The sequence below is a fragment of the Maniola hyperantus genome, chromosome 5 (assembly GCF_902806685.2).
Source record: "Maniola hyperantus chromosome 5, iAphHyp1.2, whole genome shotgun sequence".
Lineage (NCBI taxonomy): Eukaryota > Metazoa > Arthropoda > Insecta > Lepidoptera > Nymphalidae > Maniola > Maniola hyperantus.
The window spans coordinates 15921506-15933234 of record NC_048540.1 but is presented as its reverse complement, the minus strand read 5'-3'; the positions used below and the strand labels follow the sequence as shown (position 1 = coordinate 15933234).

At 37.0% G+C, this 11729-nt stretch overlaps 2 protein-coding genes across 8 annotated transcripts in view; one reads left to right on the top strand and one right to left on the bottom strand.

The window, feature by feature from the left end:
• LOC117982155 (tubulin alpha chain-like) overlaps positions 1-11729 on the top strand; it is a 205313-nt gene that overhangs the window by 33869 nt on the left and 159715 nt on the right. The window lies entirely within an intron of this gene.
• Positions 1-11729, bottom strand: part of LOC117982063 (uncharacterized protein ZK1073.1) — a 56472-nt gene that overhangs the window by 6834 nt on the left and 37909 nt on the right. For 6 of the 7 annotated variants that reach the window (XM_034968345.2, XM_069498782.1, XM_069498784.1 and 3 more), the window contains 5 exons: positions 7230-7293; positions 5750-5867; positions 4366-4687; positions 1108-1235; positions 527-689 (listed from right to left, as the gene is read on the bottom strand). In XM_034968345.2, the coding sequence (XP_034824236.1) occupies positions 527-689; positions 1108-1235; positions 4366-4687; positions 5750-5867; positions 7230-7293 (795 nt within the window). The remainder of the gene's footprint in view (positions 1-526; positions 690-1107; positions 1236-4365; positions 4688-5749; positions 5868-7229; positions 7294-11729) is intronic. The other variant, XM_069498783.1, reaches the window with a different exon arrangement.

The window sequence follows — 11729 nt, the reverse complement described above, 5'->3', positions numbered from 1 at the left end:
TAATTTCTACCGATAAAAATGCGTTGAACTAAGTGCCACACTAACATTTAACGTCTAATGCCATTTACTTTAGGGATAAAATGTCCTCATTTCAAGATGGACGTTGACGCTGTTACACTGTATTTAATGAGTGACAATTATTATTATATGAATATATTTTATCATTACAGAAGGGAGAAAAAGAATAAAAAGAAAGAGAAGATAGTCGACTGTAAAAATGCACAGGAAAATCCAGAAATAAGATGACATAATCATTCTTCCGTCAAGCTCGCGGCGCACACTAGCAAACATAGATGTGACCGCTACGACGCGTTGATGCTCTCGTTAAATCTCTTTGATGTACCCCCACCCGAGTTATCGACAAACGCCAAATGACGTTGTGAATGCCGTTGATAAAACAATCGCGATGATCGTGGCTACACCTATGCTTAATGGGAAATGGCGAGAAAAAACGCGTTGTTGGCCTTTAAAGCCGGGACATCACAACGTCGTTTGGCGTTTGTCAAAGGGAGAGGAAGATACTCACAGCCTCAGCTAGCACGTCTCCAACGCGGTCTATTTTGAGCATGGTGACGCGCTCCTTGTCCAGCTCCTTGTACATCTTCTCCACCACGCCAGCGTAGGGGCTCAGCATGCCCGTGATGAGCAGGATGTCGGGCTGGCAACCTCGCAGCACCAAGTCCTTGCGGCTTGGGAAATGATAATTTGAAAATAATGTGTTTATTGAACCGTTGGATAATAACCTACCTATATATCCTGACAGTACAACTAAAATTGTCGGATAAAATATAAACATCCGATAATAATTTTAACACTGCAAACGACGCAGCAAAACATTTATATATTACTAGCTGATAGCTGATGGCCGCGACTTCGTCCGCGTGGATTTACGTTGTTCAAAATCCCGCGGGAACTCTTTGATTTTCCGGGATAAAAAGTAGCCTATGTGTTAATCCAGGGTATAATCTATCTTCATTCCAAATTTCAGCCAAATCCGTCCAGTAGTTTTTGCGTGAAGGAGTAACAAACACACACACACACACACACACACACACACACACTTTCGCCTTTATAATATTATAGTCGGGATGAATGTATGTGACTCACTGTATAAAGGCGCGCACATACTGCTTGATGTTGTGTGTGTTGAGGTTGCTGCGCAGGCGCGAGCGGTACTCGGCCTCCGCCAGCACGCGCTCGCGCTCGCCCGCCTCGCAAGAGTCGCTCGAGATTTGCTGCAGGACACAAGTACAGCATTCATAACCATTTTTAATTTACTATGCTACTTGTGATTTGTTAAATTTTTATATACGCACATAACTCCGAAAAGTTAGAGATGTGTGCCCGGGACCGAACCTCGGATTAGAAGGCGGACGTCCTAACCACTAGGCTATCACAGCTTTTTTTTCATATTATTATATCTCAAAAACTGCCACGTAGTTACAAAGTTAATAAAAAACACACTGTAGATAATATACACGCTGAAATTTTGATGGTTGTTTTCCCGAAGCGAAATGATTTTGTCGTGTTATTAAAGTGTTATTACAATCGATTTATAAATATAAAAAAATATTAGAGTCAAAAATGTCAAATTTACAATCGAGAAAAACAAAAATCGAATGAGAACTCGAACCAATAGTGATACCGCGTGTGCGCAGGCTACTTTATGTCGTATCACTACGCGCGAGAGCTTATTTTGCTCTAAACTTTTTCACTTTATTGGCAGCGCGGTTCGAGTGGATGTACCTACCTGCTATTCACGTTACTTCTAGGGCGCTACTATTGTTACTCACACTTTCGAGTTGTCGATTTTTTTTTAAATTATTTCAAAACAAAAACATTTTTATTTTGTAAGTTTAACTCAAAATTTCGATAGTACTACTGAGGGCAAATCGTTCTGCCGCGGGAAGACAACCACTAAAATTTCACCGTGTAATATTATGTGCCTATAGTTTCGATAGTAGAATAAAATGTAGGTAGGTATAGTGCATTCAGTATTAACTGGCGTGTTTCCACATGAGACTATCATTAGCAATAACAATAGGATTACATTCGACATGCCACGTAAACAATAGGGGTTACAAACGAAACACTCATAGAGCCCATTCATTTTTAAAGGATTCGGTTCAACCTTAAATATTTTGTAGCAAATCAACCAGCATGGATACTTTTGAATTCACCCGATACGACTTAATCCTATTGTTATTGCTAATGACGGTCTCAAGTGGAAACACGCCAGTTAATATTGAATGCACTGTAATATGTAGGTATATTATCTGAATTGACTAGTTACAAATTAATCACAAAGACAATGTCATGTTACAAACTGGTGAATTTCAAACTAAAATGTACATTACAGCAAAGAACATACAACAGAAAATGAAAAACAGAAAAATGTGTTAGTAAAAATCTATTTTCTTAGAAGTAAACAAAGAATGAACAAAACAATGAAACAATGAAATTAAACATTTACTAAGTCTAGTAGGTAATGAAAACCATACAAATGCAGGAACGGATAGTACCTAGGTACATTCTAAGAAAATAGCGAGCGTTTAAGGAAAATGCTTTAAAAGAATAAGAATTTACAGGCCTTGTACAACAGGTACACTTATGTGATGAAATGTAATCAGCACACACATTTGACAAAAGCTCATACAATTCACACGTATGGACTAAGAGTCAGCACGTGCCAGAGCTTTGTTATTTTATAAAAGCTGAAAGTTTCTTTGCGTATTGTCCACACCAAAGGGAGGAAAGATCAGCGAGCATGAAGTTTGGAGCATGGTGGCTTTGGGAGATAACAAACAAACTAGCTAATATAAACAACAAATAATACACATACACACATACATACACACGCACCCACAAAAACACATACACATACACACCTTAACACACGCACACACGCACACAAATTGTAATAACATTTATTCAAGTTTTTAGAAATGGAGAAGGCAACCCACTGTAATACAGTGTTTACTAGTGCAGGGGTTGCCCATTCATACGTCTACTAGACCTAGGTCTACTTAATTATTACTTGTTTTTTATCTGTATTTTATATGTAATTTAATATGTAATAATATGTAATGTAATAATAAAGGTGTAAAAAATCTTACGTCAAAGTAAAAAGTTAATTTTTTTATATTTTCTTCGGTATAGTATTAGAAACTACGTCATGCATTGCCAGACACTTTTGTGTCGTGGCAAACCGCTGCCAGACACTCTTAAACTTTTAAACTTTAAGAGCGTCTGGCAGGGGACTGCCACGACACTGAGTGTCTGGCAATGCATGACGTGCTTTCTAATACTATTCTGAAGAAAATATAAAAAAATACTTTATACTTTAACATAGGTAATTTTTTTTACACCTTTATTACCTGTTATCTCCCAAAGACCCAAAGCCATCATGGTCCAAACTTCATAGTCACTGCAGATCGTTCCTGATTGTTGGGGACAATACACAGAAAAACTTTCAGCTTTTATAAAATAATGAAAGTCTAACACGCGCTGGCTCTCTCTCTCTAGTATGTATGTAAAATCATCGACAGTATTTGAAGTCCTAGGAATAAATACAAAAGTTCGAACTTACGAGGTGGTAAATCTTATAAGTATGAAAATGTAAAGAGTTCTAAGCTCTCAGTAATTCTGCATGCTCAAAACAAACTTAAAACAATTTCCTTGCCTTTAAAATGCAAGGTGATATATGGACAACGCAAGTAAACTAAAGAGTAAAGTAACTTGATTTATGGTAAAAATATTCCATAGTTCACGGCTATTTTGGTACAAAACATAGTAAGGTCTTGTATAGCGCAGCTGTTCTATTTAAATTGGATGATTAGGTAGGTGCCTACGTCATCTCAGTGGAATGATGAAACCAAGTGACTGCCTCACAAGTCGTGCTATTAATTTTAATGATAAAATCATAGGTAATAACAGGATTCGTTGTATAGAAGAGGCGTTACTTTGCGGAAGTCCATGATATACAATGAACCAAAAGCTTAATTTGCTATAATCTGCTGAAACCTAAGAATTCCCAAGGGATTTTAAACACCTAAATCAAAGCGAAAGAAGTCGCTGGTATCAGCTAGTGTAGTAAATAAAAATATCAAAATTATTCGCTTTTATGCAGCCTTTATAGTTTTCTCGTTAGCAAGATTCAAGTAGCAAGAAAGCTACGTTACTACGGAGTGACAAGGACTATAATTTAATTTAATTTTTACATAGATATTCAGTACGAAAATTGTAATAAGCTACCCGTGTGAAGCCGGGGCGGGACGGTAGTAAAAATATGAACATTCCGAAACCCGTTGTCCAAACATTACATCCATTAGTAAATCGTTAATCACAAAAAGAAAAACATAATACCTGGTAGCCATAATCAAGCAGCTCGGTCACTAAACTCACGTGTCCAAACTTGTGGTAGATGAGGAAGTCCTCCTCAGACTGCGAGATGTCTGTTCCCTTCCACCTGGAGAACCTGGTGCGGAAGGCGTCGGCCACTGATGATGTGGAGCCAGTGCAGTTGACCAGGATCAGGCCGAGGAGGCGGCGTGGGTGGGCGATGCCGCATCGGGCCAGGACGTTGGCTCCAGCACCTTCGCCAAGACCGACGGCATACTGGACGTGGAGAAAGTCCAGAACTGTGACCAGGTCTTCGCCAAGCGTTTGGAGAGAGGGGAATGGGTAACTGTGGAAGAGAATAGACTTTCATGAAATGGGCAAAGGTAGTAACCGTTAGTCGATGGCGTTTCCAGTGAAACTATGTTACGAGTAAGTGATAGCCTAGTATTTGGGAGGATAGGAGCTAGGTACATCCCAGGAACGCACCTTTAAGTTTTCGGAGTGATGTGCGTTTTTAGAAAGAAAAGAAAGAAAGAAAAGAAATAAAAGACGTTTATTTATCAAATTGCGCCACACATTACAACTTAAAGCTAAGAGCTGGTTATTCCGACGCTTCTTCCACCTGAGAACAAGCAAAAGAAGCGCCGGAACAAACTGTCATATTGTGTGGCACAACCCGAAAAAAGGGTCCCAGCTCAGCATTATGCTGTATGCCTTGTTGCACAAGAACATACAGCGCTGATTTTCAGCTGGTACCCTGAACCGGGTGACGCCACGGAATCATAAACTAATGATAACTAAACATAACTAATAAAATACACGGAAACATAAAAAAATCACTAACTTACAATTACTATACTTAGTTATTTAGCACCATACATATTTCAATGTCTAATAATAGTAAGACAAAGACTAAGCACACCTACATAATTATATTATAGGTATATAAATATTAACTTAATATTACACATCACTGGATTTAACGGTGTACGAAACGTCGTGAGGAAACCTACATGCCTGCGTCAAAGGTTCTCAAAGGTGTATGAAATCTGCCAATCTGCACTGGGTCAGCGTGGCAGACTATGGCATAAACCATTCTCATTCTAAGAGGTGTACAGAATTGGACCGACAATGGGTTTATCTTGATGATGATGATGAACGTTAAGGGAAACTGGTCTTCAAAAAAGTACCTAATTTTGTGCTACTCCTAAGGTTAGTAAGTAATCAATCATCAGTACTTATAGAAATAGATAGGTATAGAAATGCAGTTTTTTATTTATTTAATAAATAAACCTTGACAAGTAAAAACATATTTTGAATCGTCAAATGCACTGGTTTGAAATGCCTTTCCTAGCGAGAAGAACCAGCAAGAAACTTGGCGGTTGTCGTAAACACTCATTTCACTTACGATTCAGGCAGATCAGGAGAGTTCTCCTCGTGTCCTGGCACATCTACGTGTATGAAGCACGAACGTTCCTTGATCTCTGACATCGCAGGACTGTTTACGAAGTCCACCATCGAGGTGTCTACAAACAAACAAGATATTTAAGAGCCTCAATAGCTCAACCGGTAAAGGAGTGGACTGAAAACCGAAAGGTCGACGGTTCAAACCCCGCCCGTTGCACTATTGTCGTACCTACTCCTAGCACAAGCCTGACGCTTAGTTGGAGAGGAAAGGGGAATATTAGTCATTTAACATGGCTAATATTCTTAAAAAAAAAAAAAAAATTGTTTAAGAAAGAAGAAAAGAAAAAAAAGAAAAAGAAGACGTTTATTTACATGAGCTTCGAAAAGAGTTATCGAGTTAACCGGGGACCCGAGAGCTGGCAGCTACCTTAGTCAAAGAATTAGTTTGGCCATCCAAAGGGGTAATGCTGCCAGCATCTTGGGTACAATGCCTCGCTGCGGTGGTCTCGATGAGGTTTTAGATTTAATTCAATTTATTTCTGTTGTTTTTTTAGATTTAAGTTTCTTTAATAGAATAATTGTCTATCCATTTTTAAATCTACCAATAAAAAAATATCTATATAATTTAGATAATGCGTATCTCTTTCATTCCATAAGACCTTAATACGATCTGGGATTTGAAAACACAAAATCAATCAAACCTTGTGGTTTCCCAATCAACTCGAGTACCTAAACATTTCGTTCGTGGTGAATTTCTCGTTACGATGAATTGAAAGCGGTTGTAAATTGACATTGATTAGGCACTGAAATGTCAGTCAGTTAATCAAGAAACGGTATCTGCGCTGTGCTGCGGGTAAACTGTACCTTTCATTAATACTCTGGACATTTGGATTCTTAACCAGAGTAACCAACATAGTTAAACAGGTTGCGAAGCTGAAGTGGCAATAGGCCAAGTACACAGTTCGAAAACACATTTCTGGTCTGGTCTGGTGGGAGGCTTCGGCCGTGGCTAGCCCTACTATACCGGCAAAGCCGTACCGCCAAGCGATTTAGCGTTCCAGTAAGATGCCAAACCAAACGGGCATGGGTTTAATAAAATAAAAAACCCCCTTCCAGGTTAGCCCGCTTCCATCTTAGACTGCATCATCACTTACCACCTGCGGAGATTGCAGTAAAGGGCTAACTTGTACTTGTAAGGGCTGAATAAATAAATAAACACTATAGACGTTGGGGTCCCAACTCCAAAGGTGCTATAATGCCGACCTCGCACTGGAAAGCGCAGCGTTGGAACTTGGAAGACCACTAGCTGGACAGACGACGTCAGACTAGTCCTAGGGAGGCGGTGCAAGACCGTGACGTGTACAGAAGTCCCTACAAGAGACTTATGTCCAGCCGTGGATGATGATAATGATAATTTTCATGATGGGAAAATACAGTTTACTGACTAATGAAAATCGAGACTAAAAAAGAAAGCTACGTACGATTGGTGCCCAAGTCGTGGACAGTTATGAAGACGCATCTTTTGTCCTGCTGGCTCAGATCACCCTGAAATTCAGAAAGGATCTATTGTTAGTATTCCTGAACTAGTTTGTGAATATTCCTTTCATGAATTTATTTGCGATATAGATATGGTTTTACAAAATAATGTAGGTTTCAGGCATCACTTAAAATTATTGATATAAAAAATATGCTTTAGCTGCACACATGTAATATAGATCAAGTGATATACCAGTATCAGAAAGTGCGCCAAAAATAAAAATACGTTGAAGAGAATTAGTAGAAAGAAAAGACCTGAAAAGAGTAAATATAAAGCTAAAATAATGTTTCCCTTACATTATTTTAGCTTTATATTTACTCTTTTCAGTCAGAAAAAAACAGTAAAAAGTAGAAGAAACAAAAGCGTTTAAAATCTAGATTCTGTAATAAAATACATTCAGTTAAGATGGTTTGATACATCACATCCAGCTGCGAAAATTCAAATTTTAGTTAGTTTTTCGAAAATAGTTAGTAGTTTAGCGTTCCGGTACGATGCTGTGTAGAAACCAAAGGGGCATGGGTTTATTAAAAACTGCCATACCCCTTCCAGGTTAGCCCGCTATCATCTTAGACTGCATCATCACTTACCACCAGGTGAGATTGCAGTCAAGGGCTAACTTGTATCTGAATAAAAAATAAAATAAAATAAAATAGTACCGTAAAACGGGGTGAATAGGTACGAAATCTAACTTCGCACTGAAATTTACGGATGTTTTGGTACAAATTATGATGCTTTAACTGTTTGTAAGCATCTCCGGTTGTAAGAATTCTAAGGAAACATCCAAAAAATATAAAATAATGATAAATTACTAGTATATTTTAATCAAAATATATGCTGTCCCTATTTATACTTGATCCGGGGTGTAACGGAATGGCAAAGGGGTGAATAGGGAAAAAAGGTTAGGGTTGTCAAACACAAGTTAGTCTATCCTCTAATATTACAAAACTAGCTTATGCTCGCGACTTCGTCCGACACAAATTTCAAACCCCTATTTCAACCCCTTAGGGGTTGAGTTTTCAAAAATCCTTTCTTAGCGGATGCCTATGTCTTAATAGTTATCTTTATACCAAATTTCAGCCCGATCTGTCCAGTAGTTTGAGCTGTACGTTGATAGATCAGTCAGTCAGTCACCTTTTCCTTTTATATATTGAGAATGACTGATTTTGAGAATTCTTTCACCATATTCTATAGCTATTTTATTCAGAAGTAACATAGGCTATATGTTATTATACATGGCATAGTAGGTATCAAATCTTTAAAAAAAAGCAACCGCCGAGTTTCTTGCTGGTTGCTGGCATTCCGAATCAGTGGTTTGACGATTCAAAAATAAATAAATAAAAATATTTTTTATTTAATTAAACTGTTACAAGTAGTGTAGTTACCTATACTTGTAAAAGTTTAATTGAATAAAAAATATTTTTATTTATTTATTTATTTATCAATATTAAACAGTAAAATGCCATTTAACAAAATTTTACTAGTCGACTACACAAGAAGGAAGAATTTTTTTGAACAATTTAATTAAATATTTAAAGTGACAGCCCTGTCCCTATATAAACCTTACTGTTCCTATTTAACCTTGATTCGTTCCAATTCAGTAAGTATAGCGTTCCTATCCACCCCTTTCCCGTACCTATAATCCCCATGGCAAAGCCAAAACCACTTGGTTTCCAATTTTTTCTTTTTTACAGAAAAATATGTAACATTTAGACAAATCTGCTTTTGTGACGCCTCTTAGATAAATGTTTAATGATTTCTAATAGTTTTTGTACTGTTTTATTCTCGTACTGCGTCAAAGTAAACAAAGTTTTGAGACCTACGGCTTAGCGTGTTTTGAACAACGTTTTTGCAATGACGCTTTCGTTATTTTAATGTAAATTTGTGTCTGGTTCAGTGTTGCCAAATAAAAGATCAAATATTCTACTATAGGGAAAAACAATGCTACCAAAATTCTAAGCTGTTTTGGGTATTATTTTAACGTTCAAATCTCATTCCCAGTTTTGTCCCTATTCACACCCCAGTTCCTATTCACCCCGTTTTACGGTACACTAATCATACATCGAAAGCTTATGGTAATGAGTTTTGCGGGCATAACACTTATGCACCTACATGTTTTTCCATAAAAACTTTGGTCAAAAATACTCATTTACTTCATATTTGTTCGTGAAAGATAATTTTCCCAGATTTGCACAAATATGAAGTAAATGAGTATTTTTGACCAAAGTTTTTCCGCGGCTGGATCTTTCAAACCACCTTAAGACGTGCAGGGAAGCGAAGATAGAAAAAACAGGAATTTATATTTAAAAAGCACAAAACAGTTACCGTATGTTTTGGGATGGGTCCCTGGTAGGTTTGGCGTGAAAAATTAACAAAAGATTTAGTTTTTATTATAATGTAAATAATGGGTTTAAGTGTGTACCATGATTTATACATTACCCATTTCGATACACTCGTTATTTAAATTAAAATATGACGTTGAACCACGAAATAAGCCTACCATTAGTTTTTATTTGCGAAAAATATGATATTAAGGTTTATACAAAAAAAATGTGCGTTGCTAACCCGCGTTAGATGATTTTTTCACAAGAACAAAAAAGAATCTCTTCCAATAAAGGGATCTAATGACCAGAAAATACATCAGAGACGTGGAGGATTGCCACTTCTGGTCGCTTATATAATATATTGGCAATTTTCTTGCGACATTAGCACGCCTTTTTGCATCGTTTTGGGAAACGATCAATTATATTATACAGGGTGTAACCAGAACCCTAGCAAAAACGAAGACAGGTGATAGAGTACTGATGATTACTGATAAGATACCACAAAAAACGCGAAAAATAAATTAAACAATCCTGTATTTTTAAAAGTTTACAATATATTGCAAATGAAACATCTGACTGACGCTAGAGTTCAACAAACGTTGCGTAAATAGTGGCCTATTGGGATCAACCTTGATCTTGGCCCCGAGTTTTGCTTGCTATACGTTGTGGGTTTGAAAAATACTTAATCACTATAGATAACAACAAGATCAGGCAAATGGTGGATAATACTTATTAAAGGCGTTTTTGCTAGTGTTCTGATTACATCCTGTATACAATATTACGTAAAAACAAGTAGACATACCTACATTACATACGTATGCATTTTAGGTAAAGACTTAAAACTGCCGCATTTGAGTCATATTTGTAGATATTAGATATATTTTATCTCGTCTACTCTCATGCGTTTTGCATCTTCCGTTTTACTCATTAGCGGGAACGGGTTTTATAGGTCATGTAATATGAATCTAACATGACGGTATAATATTATATTGTCATTGGTAAAATAAGGAGTTAGCCATTTAGCCATACTAGCATTTAGCACAATCTATAATTTTAATAGAAATATAGCAGTTTCTGTAAACAATTGAATCTCGTAATAAAAGTTACTTTGCTAACAAAAATGAAGTTTATACAAAATGTAAATTCCCACTCTTTTTGATGCAAATATGACTGATTCTTTATTGTAATTGAGTTCAGACAAGGTTATTGAATAATAAAAAATCCCGGTTTTTCTTTTTGAAGAAATAATTTATTCAGTAATCTCAGTGAAAAAACTACTTTATAATATTTTAGGATTTTACTTTTAGCTAATATTTATAGGTTTGAAAATTTTGTAGAACTAATGGAAAAACTATGTAGAACCGATTGAAATCTGGATTTTCAACTGAAAATCCACCAAAAAATGTGAATATGTCATTGTCGGTCACGAAAATTGATCGAGTAGAATTTATTTCAGATATTTTCACATTTTAGTCCACTTGTGGATCGACGCGCGACACGAATTTTTTGTAGGATGGTTTGATTGATGGAATGAAAGATTCGGCTAGGCTATACGTCTATACGAGAGTTCTCAAAATACTGAAAAGTGGACCTCCCAGGCGAGTAGAACCGTCATAGTATATATTCATACATACATACAAATAGAAATAGAACTTTCGTTCAAATAAACTTTTAGCTTTTCAGGCATTGTTTTCAGGTTTTTTTGTAGGTTCCTCTCCATTACTAAAGGTCAGCAGTCAGTTGTCTAAACTTCCCGTTGTACATGGCTAGGCGGAATAGCTTTCCCATTCTTTTTATTCCATTCCACTCCCTCACGTTTCGTAGCCACGACTTTTTGCTTTATCCCATCCCTCTTTTTACCACTCCCTCACGTTTCGTAGCCATGACTTTTTGCTTTATCCCATCCCTCTTTTTACCAATCCCTCACGTTTCGTAGCCATGACTTTTTGCTTTATCCCATCCCTCTTTTTACCACTCCCTCACGTTTCGTAGCCATGAATTTTTGCTTTATCCCATCCCTCTTTTTACCAATCCCTCACGTTTCGTAGCCATGACTTTTTGCTTTATCCCATCCCTCTTTCTACCAATCCCTCACGTTTCGTAGCCATGACTTTTTGCTTTAT